Source organism: Heteronotia binoei, chromosome 5 (genome assembly GCF_032191835.1).
Source record: "Heteronotia binoei isolate CCM8104 ecotype False Entrance Well chromosome 5, APGP_CSIRO_Hbin_v1, whole genome shotgun sequence".
NCBI classification, from domain to species: domain Eukaryota; kingdom Metazoa; phylum Chordata; class Lepidosauria; order Squamata; family Gekkonidae; genus Heteronotia; species Heteronotia binoei.
In genome coordinates, this window is record NC_083227.1 from 114,681,121 (window position 1) to 114,699,920 (window position 18,800).

The 18,800-nt window shown below is 43.6% G+C and overlaps 1 protein-coding gene across 1 annotated transcript in view; it reads left to right on the forward strand.

Annotated features, from left to right (window-relative positions):
- The window catches only part of SNCB (synuclein beta), a 59,684-nt gene that overhangs the window by 34,001 nt on the left and 6,883 nt on the right, over nucleotides 1–18,800 (forward strand). The window contains exons 3-4 of the mRNA XM_060240206.1: nucleotides 17,019–17,057; nucleotides 17,695–17,813. Of these exons, the coding sequence (XP_060096189.1) occupies nucleotides 17,019–17,057; nucleotides 17,695–17,813 (158 nt within the window). The remainder of the gene's footprint in view (nucleotides 1–17,018; nucleotides 17,058–17,694; nucleotides 17,814–18,800) is intronic.

Sequence of the window (18,800 nt, forward strand, 5' to 3'; positions counted from 1 at the left end):
TGTCCAATGCTTATCCGATCCCGCTGATAAGAGACTTGTTGAACACGGTGGCCGAAGGGAAAATCTTTACTAAACTCGACCTCCGAGACGCGTACTTCCGCGTAAGGATTAAGGAGGGGGACGAGTGGAAGACGGCATTCAACACTCCTATGGGACAGTTTGAATACCTAGTAATGCCGTTCGGACTCCAGGGCGCGCCGGGGGTCTTTATGAATTTTATCAATGAAGTGCTAAGGGAGTTTCTGTTCAAGGGGGTGGTGGTGTACCTTGATGACATCATTATTTATTCAAAAGACCTCGAATCTCATGTGCCACTGGTGAGAAAAGTGCTGGCCACGCTGTGTAAAAACAAACTGTATGCTAAACTGTCTAAGTGTGAATTCCACAAAACGGAACTAGACTACCTGGGGTTTCGAGTGTCGGGGGAGGGATTGGCGATGGACCCAGCCAAAATTCAAGCAGTTCTGGATTGGGAACCACCCCGAACCCGACGGCAGCTACAATCTTTCATCGGGTTCGCAAATTTTTACCGCGGATTCATTAAGGGGTTCGCCCGGGTGATGCTCCCCCTCACCGAACTGCTGAAAACAAAAGGGAAGGGGGAGGCAGCGAAAAAACCTGGGGCACGCTTGGTCTGGACGCCAGAGTGCCACAGAGCCTTCCGAGAACTTAAACAGCTCTTCACCTCTGAACCGATATTGGCTCACCCAAATGAATTAAAACCCTTCGTGGTTCAATGCGACGCCTCCGACGTCGCCGTAGGAGCCATATTGATGCAGAGGAACGAGGAGGGGGAACTGCGTCCCTGTGCTTACATTTCTCACAAATTCTCAAACGAACAGAGAAACTGGTCAGTGTGGGACAAAGAGGCTTTTGCAGTAATGTTCGCCCTGAAAACTTGGAGGTCTTGGTTGGAGGGGGCCCGAGTCCCGTTTGAGATCTGGACCGACCACAAAAACTTAGAGGCACTCACGGGCCGCCGTAAATTGACTGCCAAACAAATCCGGTGGGCGGGGTTTTTCGCAAAATTCGACTTTGTGCTGAAGCACATCCCGGGAACTAAAAACTTCTTGGCCGACGCCCTATCCCGCATGCCCCAACATGACAGTCAGCGAGAGGAAGTAATTGATTCTCTCGTCCCCCCTTCGGCCGTGGCGGGGGGGGTCACCACCCGCTCCGGGAAAAAGACCGACTCGCCCGCTCCCTTCCCCACGGAACGGCTAGCTTCAGAGGCGGAGTTGGAAGGAGCAGAGCGTCCGGAAGGACTGGAACAAGGGGAGGGTGGACTGTGGCTCCACAAGGGGAAAATCTACGTGCCCAAATCCATGAGAAAGGAAATCCTAGAGCAAAGTCACTCCAGCCGCTTGGCCGGACACTTCGGGTATGTCAAAACCCTCCATCTAATCACCCGACAATTCTGGTGGCCAAAACTAAAACGAGACGTCTCAGAATTTGTACTGGCCTGCCCTACATGCATCATGGCCAAGCGCCGGGGGGGGGGGGAAGCCGCCAGGCCACCTAGTCCCCCTCCCAACCGCGAGCCGCCCCTGGGCCGTGGTCTCCATGGACTTCATAGTAGAACTTCCCCCTTCCCAAGGGAAAACAGTGATCCTGGTAGTGGTGGACACCTTCTCAAAACAGGCCCACTTCATCCCTTGCAAAAAATTACCCACAGCCAAGAAACTAGCCCAGCTGTTCTTCAATCACGTGGTAAGGCTACACTCATTCCCTGAGAAGGTCATTAGCGACCGCGGGCCGCAGTTCGTTGCCAACTTCTGGCGGGAGTTTTGCAAACTAGCTGGCATCGAACAGGGGCTTAGCTCAGCCTACCACCCCCAAACAGACGGACAGACTGAGAGGGTGAACGGGCTTCTAGAACAATATTTAAGATGTTACATTAACTACCAACAAACAAATTGGGTGGACCTCTTGCCATTCGCCGAGTACGGCTACAACAATAGTTTTCACAGCTCTACCAAAACCTCCCCTTTCCAGGTAGTAAATGGGTACGAGGGGAAGCCCTTTCCAAACCTTCCCCTCCCCGCCGGACCTACCGAAACCACCTCGTGTCAACAATGGTGGGAGGGGATAAAAACCGGATGGAAAGTGATTCAGGAAAACCTGGAAGAGGCGAAAAGGGAGTACAAAAAGCACTTTGATAAAAAACACGCCCCTCAGTGGGATTTGAAAGAAGGGGAAACTGTGTTTCTATCTACCAAGAACTTGCCTTTACCTCAGGGGTGTCGCAAACTCGCACTAAAATACTTAGGACCCTTCAAGATAAAGAAGGTGATTAACAAAGTGACTGTGGAATTAGAACTACCCAAATCCCTGAGTAAGATCCACCCTGTTTTTCATTGCAGCCTTCTTCGAAAGGATCCTGGAGCTACGCAATTCCATCCTCGTCCCCCGGAGCCGCCTCCGACTATAGTGAAGGGTCAGAGTCACCATGAGGTGCTAGAAATCCTGGACTCTAAAGTCCAAAGGGGGACCCTATACTACCTGATAAGATGGAAATACTTTCCTCCTAGCTGTGATGAATGGGTAAAAGCTAGTGACGTATCCGCACCGCAACTGCTTAGAAAGTTTCACCTACTGTACCCACACAAGCCCAAGCCGAAGAGCTTAGGGGGGGCAGTATGTCAGAACTTGTAACTTTATATGCTTTGCTTGACTGAACTGACTCCATATTACAATTTAGAGTGCCTGACAGCGGTCACTGACCCAAGGCCCTTTGCTATGCAAAATATCCAGGGGGTAAGACAGGCGGCAGAGAGTCTCTGCTCAACATCCCAGGTGCGCTTTGAAGCCAGGCCGTTTGGCCTTCGCAATAGGGGGGCATCCTCCTTTGCTGATAACGATGGCTGGGAAGGAGAGACTCTCACTTGATCCCGTGTGACTTATTGTTTTATTATGCTTTGCTGTGGGCATAAAATGTAACCAACTGCCCAGATGCGCCATTACTGTTATTTCGTTTCTATAGTACTGTTGTTCTTCCAATAAAGATCCTAACTTGCTACAAGTATTGGACTCGCTTGAAGTTCATCCAAGTTCTGACAGAGATCTGCAGGACGGTAGTTTTTAGGTGTTCCCAGAGTGCTTCTGGAGAAGGGTCTGTGGGGCAACTGGGGTCCTCAATTCTTGACTGGAGCTTTGCCTGGAAGGCAGCTTTAACATCGGCTGACTGGAGACTGCCAACCTGAAACTTCCTCCGAGGGATACCTCCTCTCCTGGGTGTGGGTTTAAAGTGAAGACGGAGATTACAGCGTACAAGACGATGATCCGTATGACATTCTGCACTGGGCATTACTCGGGTGTGTAAGACATCTCGAAGGTCTCTCTGGCGCACCAGAATATAGTCAATAAGGTGCCAGTGCTTGGACCGTGGGTGCATCCAGGTTGTCTTCAGACTGTTCTTCTGCTGGAAGATAGTGTTGGTGATGGTGAGCTGGTGCTCCATGCAGAATTCTAGCAGGAGGCGCCCATTGTCATTGCAGTTGCCAATGCCGTGTTTGCCAAGTACTCCTTTCCAGGCTTCCGAGTCTTTACCTACTCTGGCATTGAAGTCGCCAAGGATGATCACCTTGTCCTCTGTAGGGGTCTTCCGTACGAGGTTGCGTAGATCAGCATAGAACTTGTTCTTTTCTGCAGGATCTGCTTGAAGGGTTGGGGCATACACACTGAAGAGTGTTGCATGCTGCTTGTTTTGAAGTGGGAGGCGCATGGACATGATGCGATCTGAGTGACCTGTTGGCAGGTTTTCGAGTTTGGAGGCAATGGAGTTCCTGACCATGAAGCCAACGCCAGAAAGGTGGCTCTCAGCCTTTGACTTACCTGACCAGTAGAGGGTATAACCAGCACCGTGTTCTTGAAGACTACCTTCCTCAGGGAAACGGACCTCACTGAGAGCTGCAATGTCGATATTCAACCTGAGAAGTTCGTGGGCAACTAGAGCAGAGCGTCGTTCAGGGCGACCGCTGTCTACTGTGTCAAGCATGGTTCTGATGTTCCAACACGCAAGCTTTAGTCTTTGCACACTTTGTGAGGCAGGTGCATGCCTTTTCTTTGTTGTTATTTTTCGACCGCAAGTAAGGATGCCCGTTGACCGCGGCTAGCCAACTGGGGTGGAGGAGACGAGCTTTGTTTAGGCCACCTTTTCTAGGCCCCTCTCCGTGTGGAGCAAGCAGTGCTGTCCCTAGATAAGGCTGCTTGGTCGTTCAGGGTGCTGCCGAAAAATGCTTTCGTCTCCGGGTTAGCATCAGGCGACCAATACCCTGAACCACCTACATGCAGGATCGGGACTGCGGCTTCCAGTGGCACCTTCCACCTGCCGTTTCGCCCCTTGCCCATCGCTGCAGGACTTGATGCGTTGTGGGTTGTGTATGTGGATATGCCCTTCAGGCCTGCGCAGAGGAATTGGGCGGGGGGGGGGTGGGCTCTCTCTGGGTATCCTACCCCCCCAGGGAAAGTGTATGCACAATACATAGCCTCTCCTCTCCCGGTGTAGTGAACGCCGCGTGGTCACTGTCTGGCTATGCCTGGCAGATGGTCACTGCAATGGCCTTTCCTGCATTACTGCATCCGTAGCAACACCTTCTCGCTGGTCCCCCCCCCCCCCGTTTTTCACAGAGTTTGCTACGTCATGGTGCGACCGAATTGTCCGGCGGTATAACCGGATGGACAGGCTGGGCCCACCAACCTCGCCAGCCTAAGAGAAGGAAAACTCTAACATCAAACCCGGGCAGATAGAGCTCGTTAATGTAACACCTACCACCTGGAGGACTCGCTGCCGGCGTCCCGGCTTACTGGGCCATGGCAGATGACCCCAAGGTGAAAGGGTGGAGCCAGTACCGCGCACACTGCGCTTCACCTAAATTTACTTACTTACTTACTTTTAAAACAGTTCTCTTTAATACTATGACACATCAAAAGCTTCATAGAATTCTTCCACAAGTATTCCCAAGTTTCCATCTGTATTTCTTTATTTACATTAATTGCCCACTTAGTCATTTGAGATTTCACTACTTCATCTTCCATAGACCATTTTAAAAGTAATTTATATATTTTTGAAATTAATTTTTCATTATCTCCAAGCAGAACTTTTTCCATTTCTGTTTGTTCTTTTCTTATTCCTTCAGTTTTGATATCATTATCCACCAAACTCTTTATTTGTTGCATTTGGAACCAATCATATTTATTATTCAACTCTTCAGCAGTTTTCAATTCTATTTTGCCACTTTGTATTTTTAATAATTGATTATATGACAACCACTTTTCTTCACTTATCTCAGCCGTTATTTTTATTACTTCAGCTGGCACTATCCATAACAGTCTTCTCTCATCTCCATATTATATTTCATCCATGTATTTAGCAAATTATTTCTTATATAATGGTGAGAGAAAAAACCGTCCATCTTCTTTTTTCCATAATATAAATACGCGTGCCAGCCAAATTTATTTCCTTGACCTTCCAGCACTAAGAGTTTTTTGTTTAACAGCGTTATCCATTCTTTTATCCACACTAAACAAACTGCTTCCTGATATAATTTTAAATTCGGTAGTTGAAATCCACCTCTCTCTTTTGCATCTGTCAAAATTTTCATTTTGATCCTTGGTTTCTTCCCAGGCCACACAAATTCTGAAATTTTTCTTTGCCATTTATCAAATTGTTTACTATCTTTCACAATGGGAATAGTTTGAAGCAAATACATTATTCTTGGTAGAATATTCATTTTAATTGCAGCTATTCTACCCAGCAATGACAAATTAAATTTATTCCATTTTAACATATCTTAATCCATTTTACGCCATAGCCTCTCATAATTATTTTTAAACAAATCAATATTCTTTATTATTATCTCCACATCCAAATATTTTACCTTGGAGGTAACTTCACAGCCTGTTAGTCTCTGCAATTCTTGTTGCTTATTTATTTGCATATTTTTACATAGAAGTTTTGATTTTTCTTTATTAATACATAGTCCCGCCAACTCCCCATATTCTTGTATTTTGGCTAACAACAAAGGTGTGACTTGTATGGGGTTTTCATTTATAAACATATCATCTGCAAATGCTCTGTATTTGTAAGTAAATCCTTTTATTTTTAATCTTTCTATTTCTTTATCTTTTTGAATCTGCATCAGTAATATTTCAAGAGTCATTATAAACAGCAGTGGAGAAGGTGGACACCCTTATCTTGGGGTTGTGGTAGATAACTCACTGAAAATGTCAAGACAGTGTGCATTTGCAATAAAAAAAGCCAACGCCATGCTGGGAATTATTAGGAAAGGAATTGAAAACAAATCAGCCAGTTACATAATGCCCCTGTATAAATCGATGGTGCGGTCTCATTTGGAATACTGTGTGCAGTTCTGGTCACCGCACCTCAAAAAGGATATTATAGCATTGGAGAAAGTCCAGAAAAGGGCAACTAGAATGATTAAAGGGCTGGAACACTTTCCCTATGAAGAAAGGTTGAAACGCTTGGGACTCTTTAGCTTGGAGAAACGTCGACTGCGGGGTGACATGATAGAGGTTTACAAGATAATGCATGGGATGGAGAAAGTAGAGAAAGAAGTACTTTTCTCCCTTTCTCACAATACGAGAACTCGTGGGCATTCGATGAAATTGCTGAGCAGACAGGTTAAATCGGATAAAAGGAAGTACTTCTTCACCCAAAGGGTGATTAACATGTGGAATTCACTGCCACAGGAGGTGGTGGCGGCCACAAGCATAGCCACCTTCAAGAGGAGTTTAGATAAAAATATGGAGCAGAGGTCCATCAGTGGCTATTAGCCACAGTGTGTGTGTGTGTGTGTGTATATATAATTTTTTTTGGCCACTGTGTGACACAGAGTGTTGGACTGGATGGGCCATTGGCCTGATCTAACATGGCTTCTCTTATGTTCTTATTACCTTTAGTAATTATCTTATCTTCTGTAAGATCAGCATTTATACATAGCCTTGCACGTTGTTCAGTATATATTGCTTTTATCATTCTTATAAAGCTTTCTCCCAGCTCCATTTTCTCCATTACTGCAAACATAAAATCCCAATTTAAATTGTCAAATGCTTTCTCTGCGTCCGCAAAGAATAATGCTACTTCTTTTTCTGGATGTCTTTCATAATATTCTACAATATTTACAACAGTTCTGATATTGTCTCTTATTTGCCTTTTGGGAAGAAACCCTGCTTGATCTTCCTTTATAAAATTTATCAAATGTTGTTTAAGCCGTTCTGCCAAGATTATTGTATATATTTTATAGTCATTGTTTAATAGCGAAATTGGTCTGTAATTTTTTACATTCGTGACATCTCTACCTTCCTTTGGTATCAACGAAATAGCTTCCGTCTTTGTATTTGGTATTTTCCCTTTTATTCTTATCATGTTCATCAACTTTTGGAATTTCGGTATTAACTCATCTTTAAAGGTTTAAAAATATTTAGCTGTATATCCATCTGGCCCAGGTGCCTTTCCATTTTTCATTGCATTAATAGCTGCTTCAATTTCTATTTTTTCAATTGGATTATTCAAAACTTTTCGCAGATTTTCTGTTAAAGGTTCTATTTTTATCTTTTGTAGATACTCATCCATCTTTTCATTCTTTATTTTAACACCTTTAAACAACTTGGCGTAATACTTTTAAAATTCTCTTTTTATTCCCTCTTGGTTAACCACCTCTCTTTCATCTACCACAATTTTATTAATAATTTTATTTTCTCTCTTCAGTTGCCAAGCCAAATACTTTCCAGGTTTATTTGCTCCCTTAAAAGATTTCTGCTGCAGTCTTTTCAAATTCCATTCCAATTCTTTATTTAACAAATGTCTCATTTGTGTTTGTAATATTGTAATTTCCCTTATAATTTTCTTTTTCCCTGGCCTTTTTCTCAACTCCTTTTCTTTTTTCTTTATTTCATTTTGAATGTCCAACAGCTGTTTTTCTTTTGCTCTCTTATCTTTATTATTAAAAGTGATCAATATTCCTCTCATTACTGCTTTATAGGCATCCCAGACTGTCTGAAATTCTATATCCTCTTTGTCATTCATTTGGAAGAAAGCTTTAGTTTCATTTTCTAGAGATGTCACTATTTCTTTATTCTGTAGTAAATCTTCATTCAATCTCCATCTTCTCAACTTCTTAGACAATTTTGTAATCCACATTATTGGGTTATGGTCAGCCCCAATTTTAGGTAAAATCTCTATTTTCCTTGTTATAAGACCTAAATCTTTAGTGCCCCACAACATGTCAATTCTGAAAAAAGTTTTATGCCTTGCTGAAAAAAAGGTATAGTCCTGCACTTCAGGGTTGAATTTCCTCCATATGTCCTCCAAATTTTCTTGTTTGACCAATTAAAAAAAAGACTTTGGCAATTTTCCTTCTTTGTTGTTATTTTTTCTCCCCAGACCTATCCAATGAGTTCTTAATTGGTCCATTAAAGTCTCCCGTTATCAAAACTTGGTCATAAGTCAGTTCATCGTTGTATAATGTCTTTTAAAAAAGCATCCTTTGCACCATTAGGCGCATACAGTCCCAATAACGGGGGTTTTTTTGCATTTAATATTATTTCTACTGCTACAAATCTTCCATCTTTATCCTTAAACACTAATTTTGGCTCCAATTCTTGTTTAATATAAAAAACTCACTCCCCTTTTCTTCTGTTCAGCCAATGAAAAAAATTCTAACCCCAATTGTTTATTCCATAAAAATTTGTAATCCTTTTGTTTAATGTGCACTTCTTGTAAACAAACTATATTACAATTTTGTTTTTTAATCCAATGAAACGTTGTCCTTCTTTTTTGTGGTGAATTTAGTCCATTTACATTCCAAGACAATAATTTGTAATCCATCATGGTGCAAATTCTTTATGTTCTTCATAAAATCTACGCAGTTCCTGTGCATTTGTAATTGTGATTTAAAAAGGGTTCCAGAGGAGATCCGGGAAATTACAGGCCAGTCAGTCTGACTTCAATACCAGGAAAGTTGGTAGAAACCATTATCAAGGACAGAATGAGTAGGCACATTGATGAACACGGGTTATTAAGGAAGACTCAGCATGGGTTCTGCAAGGGAAGATCTTGCCTCACTGACCTGTTACATTTCTTTGAGGGGGTGAACAAACATGTGGACAAAGGAGACCCAATAGATGTTGTTTACCTTGACTTCCAGAAAGCTTTTGATAAAGTTCCTCATCAAAGGCTCCCTAGAAAACTTGAGAGTCATGGAGTAAAAGGACAGGTCCTCTTGTGGATCAAAAACTGGCTTAGTAATAGGAAGCAGAGAGTCAGTATAAATGGGCAGTCTTCACAGTGGAGGACGGTAAGCAGTGGGGTGCCGCAGGGCTCGGTACTGGGTCCCATGCTCTTTAACTTGTTCATAAATGATTTAGAGTTGGGAGTGAGCAGTGAAGTGGCCAAGTTTGCGGATGACACTAAATTGTTCAGGGTGGTGAGAACCAGAGAGGATTGTGAGGAACTCCAAAGGGATCTGTTGAGGCTGGGTGAGTGGGCGTCAACGTGGCAGATGCGGTTCAATGTGGCCAAATGCAAAGTAATGCACATTGGGGCCAAGAATCCCAGCTACAAATACAAGTTGATGGGGTGTGAACTGGCAGAGACTGACCAAGAGAGAGATCTTGGGGTCGTGGTAGATAACTCACTGAAAATGTCAAGACAGTGTGCGTCTGCAATAAAAAAGGCCAACGCCATGCTGGGAATTATTAGGAAGGGAATTGAAAACAAATCAGCCAGTATCATAATGCCCCTGTATAAATCGATGGTGCGGTCTCATTTGGAGTACTGTGTGCAGTTCTGGTCGCCGCACCTCAAAAAGGATATTATAGCATTGGAGAAAGTCCAGAGAAGGGCAACTAGAATGATTAAAGGGCTGGAGCACTTTCCCTATGAAGAAAGGTTGAAACGCTTGGGACTCTTTAGCTTGGAGAAACGTCGACTGCGGGGTGACATGATAGAGGTTTACAAGATAATGCATGGGATGGAGAAAGTAGAGAAAGAAGTACTTTTCTCCCTTTCTCACAATACAAGAACTCGTGGGCATTCGATGAAATTGCTGAGCAGACAGGTTAAAACGGATAAAAGGAAGTACTTCTTCACCCAAAGGGTGATTAACATGTGGAATTCACTGCCACAGGAGGTGGTGGCGGCCGCAAGTATAGCCACCTTCAAGAGGGGTTTAGATAAAAATATGGAGCACAGGTCCATCAGTGGCTATTAGCCACAGTGTATGTGTGTATATAATTTTTTTTGCCACTGTGTGACACAGAGTGTTGGACTTTATGGGCCGTTGGCCTGATCCAACATGGCTTCTCTTATGTTCTTATGTGATTCTTTTCCCCTGATGTTGAAAGCTCAAACCTTCAGGTATTATCCATCTAAACCTCATTTCATTGTCCCGTAATTTTTCTGTCAGTTTTTTATATGTTCTTCTATCATTTATCACTTGCCTTGGCAACTCCTTCATAATTCTTACTCTGCTGCCTCCCACTATCAATGTCTTTTCAAAGTTTTTATCCATTATCTTTCCCACCATTTCTTTTGTCATGTATCTTATGACAACATCTCTTGGTAAATTATTTTTCTTGGCATAGAGTGAGTTCACTCTATACATATAGTCATATATATTTTTAGTCTCTTCTGGATCTTCCTCTAAAATTCTGCAATTATTTTTATTATATATTCTTTCAAGTCACCATCTTCCTTTTCAGGTACTCCCCTCAGACGTATCTGAGTCTCCATCAATTTGCAGTTATGGATTGTTACTTTTTCTTGTATTTTCAATAAGGTGGAGTCATGTACTTTCATTCGCCCTTCTACCTCCTGCACTTTCTTAGAAGTTTTCTCTGTCTCCTTTCTGAGATCTTCCATATCTTTTTAAATCTCTTCTATAATTTTTTTTTGATGCAGTTATCTCTTTCATGCCTTTCATCATTCTGGCCTCCATTGCCTGTCATTGATCCTGCATTTTCTCCAATGAAGTAGCCCTTGTATGGGATTGCTTGTGTTCTGACATTTAAAAGCACCAAAAATTTTGATCTCACCAATTTCAAATTTGACTATCAGGTTCAAAAGATTAGAGCTTGCTTTTTACAACAAGCCTAATGTTGCCATCCTCAGAGCTTCCCAGACCGAGATATTAATTTTTAAATCCTTCAAAATAGCCGTCGTGACTTTTTGCTTCTCTCTGAAAAATTTTCCCCTTTTTCTTTTAAAGGCTTCTAAAGTCCATTATAAACAATGTTTCCAATAGTATTTATCTTCTTGTCGTCATCTCAATTAATTCCAACAATTTTAATGTCCCGAACACTTTAAAAACATTATTTTCATTTTGACCTCCTTGCAATGGCCGCCAATGTTTCTCAATGGTATTATAGTCCTAGAGTAGGCTTTTCATCCGCTACTTCCTGCTTTACTTGCCACAAAATCTCGTTTTCACTGGTAAAGAGATCTCACGATACTTGACGTACTTCCTGTGTTGATTGTATATGCTTTCCCACCTTCTGAATTTATTCTGTTTAGCTGTAAATAGTCCCGGAATGAAAGATAGTAATCTTGTGTAGCTTTAGATGTTTAACAGTGTCCAAGAAGGTTAGGATTCTGTCGAGCTTATGTCAAATAAATGACTCTGAGAACTTCTGCAGATGATGAAAATGCAATTCTTCCTGGAGACCCCTCAAAGCCTCAAAAGAGCCCTCCCCCCGGGACTCCCTTTTAGCCAAGGTAAATCTCCTCAAAGTTTTCTGTGCATATCTTGGACTAATCTCTAACTGAGAAAAGTCGGCAGTAGGCATTAATTTGTCTTTCACTATCCCGAACAGAAGTTCCAGCCTGCTCCCGTTATGAGAAGCAGCTCAGCTCGACATTTTCCTTCCCTGGAAGTCCGCCCACTGTCTTCACTTCAGAATGGTATTCTGAAGATTTCTCTCAAAGACCCCCTGGCTAAGACTAAAAATCCTGAGGTGATTTTCTGCTGAGCAAACCTCAAAAGGATACTTTTCCATTGCTCAGGCAACCTTCCAGCCAATCACTGCAAGCCTGTTTCTCAGCTACTCAGGCTAAGGGCCTGAGTCCGTCACAGAGACATCCTGACAAGACTCAAGTCCATTTAAAACGTGCCCCCTGGCACTACGCTTCAGGGAAATGTACATTGGTTTCTCCTATCTTCACACCAACCCTGTAAGATAGGTTTGCATTGGGGTAGGGTTGTGGCTGAATGGTAGAGTCGCTTCTTTGCATGTAGAAGGTTCCAGGTTCAATCCCCAGCATCTTTAGTTAAAAGGATCAGGGCATGGGTGATCTGAAAGACATGTATCCAAGTCCTTGGAGAGCTGCTGCCAGTCACAGTAGATAATGTTGACTTTGGCAGGCCTATGGGTTTGACTCTGTATAAAGCAGCTTTATGTGCACTAGATTGAGAGAGAGAGTGACCGGCCCAAGGTCACCCAAGTTGGAAATTGAACCTGGGTCTCCCATATCCTGGTCCAGCACGTGAACCATTACACCAAAATGAAGGCAGACAGTGGGGCATTGCCCCAGGTGGCAGTATGGGTTTTTCTGCATGGAACAAACTCTTCTTCTCCTACCTTGGCTCCCTCTCTCCACACTTTAGGCAGTTTTCTTCCAAACCTTTTCTTCCCCAGTGCTCCCTCAGTTAATTGCTTACTTGGTAGCATTTTTAAAGAAGCCACTCAAGTAGGGTTTCTTTTAAAGAAACTGAAGTACTGCTGTGTGTGATGGAAGGACTTGGGGTCGGTGATCCTACCTACACTATCAGCAAAGACAGATTTTGTTGGTCCACCTTCAGGGAATCTGGTTGGCAATGCAGCTGAGGAATTCAAGACATGCAGAGGCTGTTAGGTGCCCCTCTCCCTTCCTGAAAGGCTCCTCAGATTACCAATGAGCAGAGGGAAATTAAAAGGGTTAGAAGACAGACCATTGTTGAAGGATGACTTCAATAGAATCAGACAAAGCATGCCATAGAGTTCATTTGAAAGCCTTAAGAGGTGGTGGTGACAGTGGTGAAGAAACTTCCCCCCTCCCATAGCAGTTGTATTTGCACAGTTTGGCTCAGTTTATTCAGAATTGTGCATAGCCTAGCAATGCCTAGGGAAGATTTGGTTGACTTGGAATCCAGCAGTAGCTGTGACATATTGCTAGTTTGTTCGCAGATAAAATTTCTTACCTGATCCAACATGGGCTGCAGTTGTAGTACAAATCAGGCAGCAGATGTGGTGGAAGAACCATCTGATCATGTTTGTATATGGATAGCTTTATATTAGTCTCCTTACTGGCTGTTGACAGAATTGTGGGAGTACTGAAGGCCACTTCCTGCAAATTAGATCCATTCTTCTCTTGGCTGGCTTGGTTCACTGTCAAAAGGCTACTTCCCAAAATCTACAGAAGCCATTAATAGAACATTGGTGAAAATGGCCTCTGTGCCAGTGAATGTTCAAGTGAGCTATAGGCCAGTTTTTAACCTACCCATTCTGGGAGGGTTGTGGCAGAAAAGCTCCTGGTTTTTCTGTGTGACACATTTACGCTTGACCCTTTTCAGTCAGGCTTCAGTCCTGGATTTGGAATGGAGATAGCAGTGGTGGCACTCATAGATGATCAGCATAGAGATAATGCTTTGCTGCTGGTTTTGCTAGATCTGTCAGCTGTGTTTATCCTGCACATCATGTGACCCTTCTGCATCACCTGGAACACCAGGTAGACATGAGAGTGGTCCTGAAACAGTTTTGTTCTTTCTTCTGCAATAGAAATCAGAGAGTGATGCAGGGAGATGAAAATCAGTACACTAGGAGTCGGATGGTATAGCTATGGCATTGGTGGGTTCCATTAGAGTCTGAGGGTATTCCTGGACCCAGACTTGCAGATGGAGAAGCAAGTCAGTGTTGTTGCTAGCAATGCTTTCCTTCACTTATATCTAGTTTGATACTTGCATTCCCTTCTGGATTAGAAATAATCTAGCTATGCTGATCCACGCTACTATAACCTTATTGTGGAGCTTTCAACAGACACAATTTATTCCTGCTTTTCTTATAAATCAATCTGCTAGCATTGGAATTGTGTTAAACATGGAAGTTCCACACGTCTTCCCTCCCGCCACATGTTTCCAGTTGCATATTGTTTTATTTTCTTACAAGTGTTTCATAAAATTCAGGATTTTTGAATGATGGTGCTGTAATCCTTCATGGCAACACCATGCCATCCCCTCTTTTTTCTTTCTCTTTTCATTGTGCATGGGCTAGAAGAGGGGTGCTTGGTATGCACCAAGTAATGAAGATAAAAATTCTTCATTACTGAGATAGGGGAAAGAGAGCCCAGGGCAGGGTTGTCCCACAGCAGAGTTCAGTCAGGAAGTGGGAGGAATCAACCATAGTGTGCAGTAAGCATTTTAAGCACAATCAGACACAGCTCAGGTTCAGTTGCTTGAAAAGATTGGGATAAAAGTGGTCCCAAAAGAATCAGACAAAAAAAAAGTGGGGGAAAATGCAAGGTGAAAAATGATGGCACCAGAGGACATGTGGAAGACATGGAGTAAACCAAAGCAGTAAGGGACCAGAACTGACACTATAGCACCATGCAGCAAACCCTTGTAGTGCACTTTGTGTAGGATTTTTGAAGATAGCTTGGAAACTTCAGTTAGCATAGGATGCTGCTTCCCATTGTTTTCTGGAGTTAGTAATTCAGCTATATTCCTGAGATGTTAAAACTTGATTACTTTAAAAGGACTCATGGAAATTGACCCACTGTTGCGCTGATCGTTTGAATCTGGTGTTCTCGGTTTTAATTGTTTAGGTTTTATCTGATTATCTGAAATCTGCTTTAAATATTTGTCAGAAAAGTGGTATAAGAAATACTTCAAGTAAATAAATAAAATGGCTTCAGGATTATCACAAGGGTCAGCCAATCAGTACAATGCATAACCAGCTTCTCCAGGAAAAAATAAGAACTTGTTGCTCTTGGACTGGATTCAGTTTGGAAGTCTGCATGTCAGTCCAGAAAGGGGTGACTGGGGATTATCTGCTAAAGCTATGTACACCTGTTTTCACACTAAAGATACAGGCTAAAGATACAGGAATACAGTCATCCTTCACAATTCTGTCTTTGAGTTAAACCCTTAACAGGAACTGTTGTATGGAGAATTTTGTCTCAGTTAATATTTTTGTGATAAGCCTGAGGAGCCATTTGTGTTCCATCACGTTTCATACATTTGGATCCCCTCAGACACCTTTGATAGGACTGGTGCCTTTATTCTGCCCTTAAAGCCAGTTTGGTGTAATGGTTAAGAGCGGCGGACTCTAATCTAAAGAATGGGCTTGATTTGCCATTCCTCCACATGAAGCCTGCTGGGTGGCCTTGGGTAAGTCAGTTCTCTCAGAACTCTCTCAGCCAAGAAAACAAGTCTAGCTTGGCACCTAGTGGTGCATAACATCAAAAAAGTTAGAATTACTGGATGCTAAACAGTCATAGGATCTCCTGGCTATACGAGAAACAATGCCATACAATAGTTATTATTACTCGACCCCTTCCACATCTTCTTTTGTCCTTTGCTGGTTTAATGGCTCAAGGATCTGATGGATACACTGAATTAATTAAGGTATTTATATCATGCTTTTCTCCTCAGCAGGGACCTAAAACAGCTTACAACACAACATATTCTCCTTTCCTCTGTTTTATCATCACAACCACCACACTGTAAGATTATCCCAAATTGCCCAGCAGGCATCCATGGGAGAACAGGATCTCTCATACCTACCCCAGTTCTCTCATACCTACCTGGATCTCTCATACCTACCACAACACTGTGCTGGAAGGTAAAAAGTGTTTATTCCTTCCTACTGGCCTGAACAGATACTGTTGCAAAGCAAGTATGGCAGGTCTCCTGAAAGGAAGTCATTTCAGCACAATTTGGCCGGAGAGGCACAGTGAGATGTTCCAAGTAACATTTTTAGCCAGAAGTTGCAGCTTACAAAGAACAGGCAGTTAGTGCATTTGAGGTCTTCAGTTAAATACAGGCTTCCGATCCTTGCTTGTCAGGAAATATTACTAGTGCCAATGTGAATATGTCTAGTATATAAGCCCATTTAATTTTTAATAGTCATCTGGCGCACAGAGCCAGGAAGACAGCTGCTCCTGAGGCATTGTCATATGGTCAGAAACCACAGTGCACCCTTCTGGCAGGATTGCTATCCTGAATTTCCTCTCCCATTGTGAGAAAGCCAGTACAGAAGCCTGAGTTCCAGGCTAGGATTGAGACCTGGGTTCTGTCTCTGTCTGTGTTCTATTTGCCTTTTCTCCAGGATGCTCAGAATGGTACACTAATCTATTTGGTTGTCACAACAATTCTGTGAGGTAAATGAGGTCACAAGACTTCACATCCCTACATTGTTGTAAGGCAATTTACAGGAACTTGGGACAGTCACTCGCTAAGTGTAACCTACCTCACAGAGTTATTGTAAGGATTAATGGGGGCAGAGATCATTTATATTTGTCCTGAATTCCTTTGAGAGAGGCAGGGATAAAAATTAATAAAATAAACAGTGGTGGAAAGTGCTGTCAAGTCACAGCTGTCCTATGGCAATCCTGTAGATTAAGGCTAGAGACACTCAGAGGTAGCTTGCTATTGCCTGCCCCTGCATCATGACCTTGGTATTCCTTGGAGGTTTCCTATCCAGATAGTAGCCGATGCTGCTTAGCTTCCAAGATCTGATGAGATCAGGCTAGCTTGGGTGATAAAATAAATACAGAAAGCAAATTGAATAGGATCAGCCAGAGGATGATGTGTCTTGCTTCCCACATGACTTTTATCTTACAGAGAGTAATCACCCTTAGAGGTGATGGCTGGAATATCTGGGAAATATGGACAGGGGCTGAGATATTAGCTAGCCTGAGTAGCTACTGCTCAGCCTTGTGACTGTGGTTCAGCACGTTTCTACCTGAAAATACTCATCTTAGGCTGTTTCACCTGTTCACCACTTTTCTCTCTCTCTCCCCTCAGGAAGCAGAACTCGGGAAGGCGTGCAAAGTGTGGCCTCAGGTACTAGCCCCTAGGTACTTCTGCTCCTGCACTCCCATGGCTGGCCCTGTTTGTCTATTGAGTGGGTGACTGCGCTAAAGGGATCACAGGCTAATAGGACAGTGATGTCAGCTGCTTATGTAACTGGGTCCGGGACAAAGCCTTCCAGCTGCTTCTCACGCGTCTGCAGAGCCAGCTGGAAAGATCAGCTAAGACACTGCCCCAGCATTTATGAGAGGCAGGGTTGGGAACCTGAAAGGGTTGGTGAAGCGTGCAAGCATAGTGGGGAAGCAACAAGAATGAATGGGCTTGTGTAAATCAATAGGGAATGAATGCAAGAGTGAGCTGTAGGGGGCCTCTGAGAGCGAAGGATGCAGATGTCCTGTGGTGAAGGAAGGTTATTTGTTTTGTCCCATATAACACATGGCTAGATATAGCATAGACTGTATGATTGGTCTACTACATGGTTGATCTGTCTGCTGTAACAGCTTTGCTCAGTTGCCACAGCCCTGCTGGACTGCTTACCAGATTTCATGATCTTTCACAGACTATAATAGGTCACAGTGCCTAGTAGAGCAGGTCCAGGGGGAGAAACACCAGTTGCCAAAGCAAAATGAAACAAAATGAATGTGACTTCACCTTCTTCTGGTTCTTGTAGTTGCTGAGAAGACAAAAGAGCAGGCATCCCAGCTGGGTGGAGCAGTCTTCTCAGGAGCTGGCAATATTGCAGCTGCCACAGGCCTGGTCAAGAAGGAAGAATTCCCCACTGACCTGAAGGTGAGCATTCCAAGCCCTTGAAGTGACCGTGAGAACTGGCCCTTCACCAGTTGTAATACAACTCTCCTGTGGGAAGGCAGCTGATCCTGAGGATCTCTCTTGGGGGGTATTAATAGATGCAAATGGCACTGGGGTTTCACACAAGTTGCAGCCTGTGTACCTTCATTGCACAAAACAGAATCTCAGCTGCTGTATTGGGTTTTGCTGTGTTCTGCCTCCCAAGACTGGCAGACACCTGAGTGCATTAGGTGATCAACAGAAGATAGGATGGCAACAGGTTTGTGTGATAGTGAGAGAACATCCAGGACACCAGTGATCCTGACGTTCCTTAGCCTGAGAAGGCACAAAAATTGTGCAGGAACAGGCACGTACACAAGGAGAGAAAATGTTCATCTATGATGGCGCTGTGTGCCACTGTATGTGCATTAACACATGATGAATACCCATACATGGTCACAGTCGGAGAGGGGGGGAGGTTAGCTCACTGTCAGTTGTGCACATTCAGGGATATATGTATGGTCATATATAGCAGCCTCACACTGCATTGTGTATGCATGTGGCTTGGATTTTGTGAGTGTGTGGGAATATGCACATTTATGTTGACATGTTCAGATGCATGCTTATGTGCACATCTGTGAGTGGGCAGCATGCACTGAAATGGTCTGGCAGCTGCAAGGCTGGTCGATCTGAGGAAGAGCTCTTGAATCTTGCAGCCGAGCTGCTACAACGAGCAGAGCTGTTTGCTTCCAGCTTAGCTTAAAATAGCAACAGCTGAAGAGGAAACGAGGCCAGCGCAGCCACAGGAGCAGGCGCTCTGTTCTGTGGTGGTGGAGGGGAGGGATTTGTGCTGTTGGACAGCTCCTGTTCTGTGATGGGGAAATGACTGGGGAAGGACTGGCCAATTATAGCTCACGTCTGCTGCAAGCTGAAGATGAGCCCAGCTCCCCACTGCCTCCTCTGACAACTGAGCCAAGAATTATGGATCCA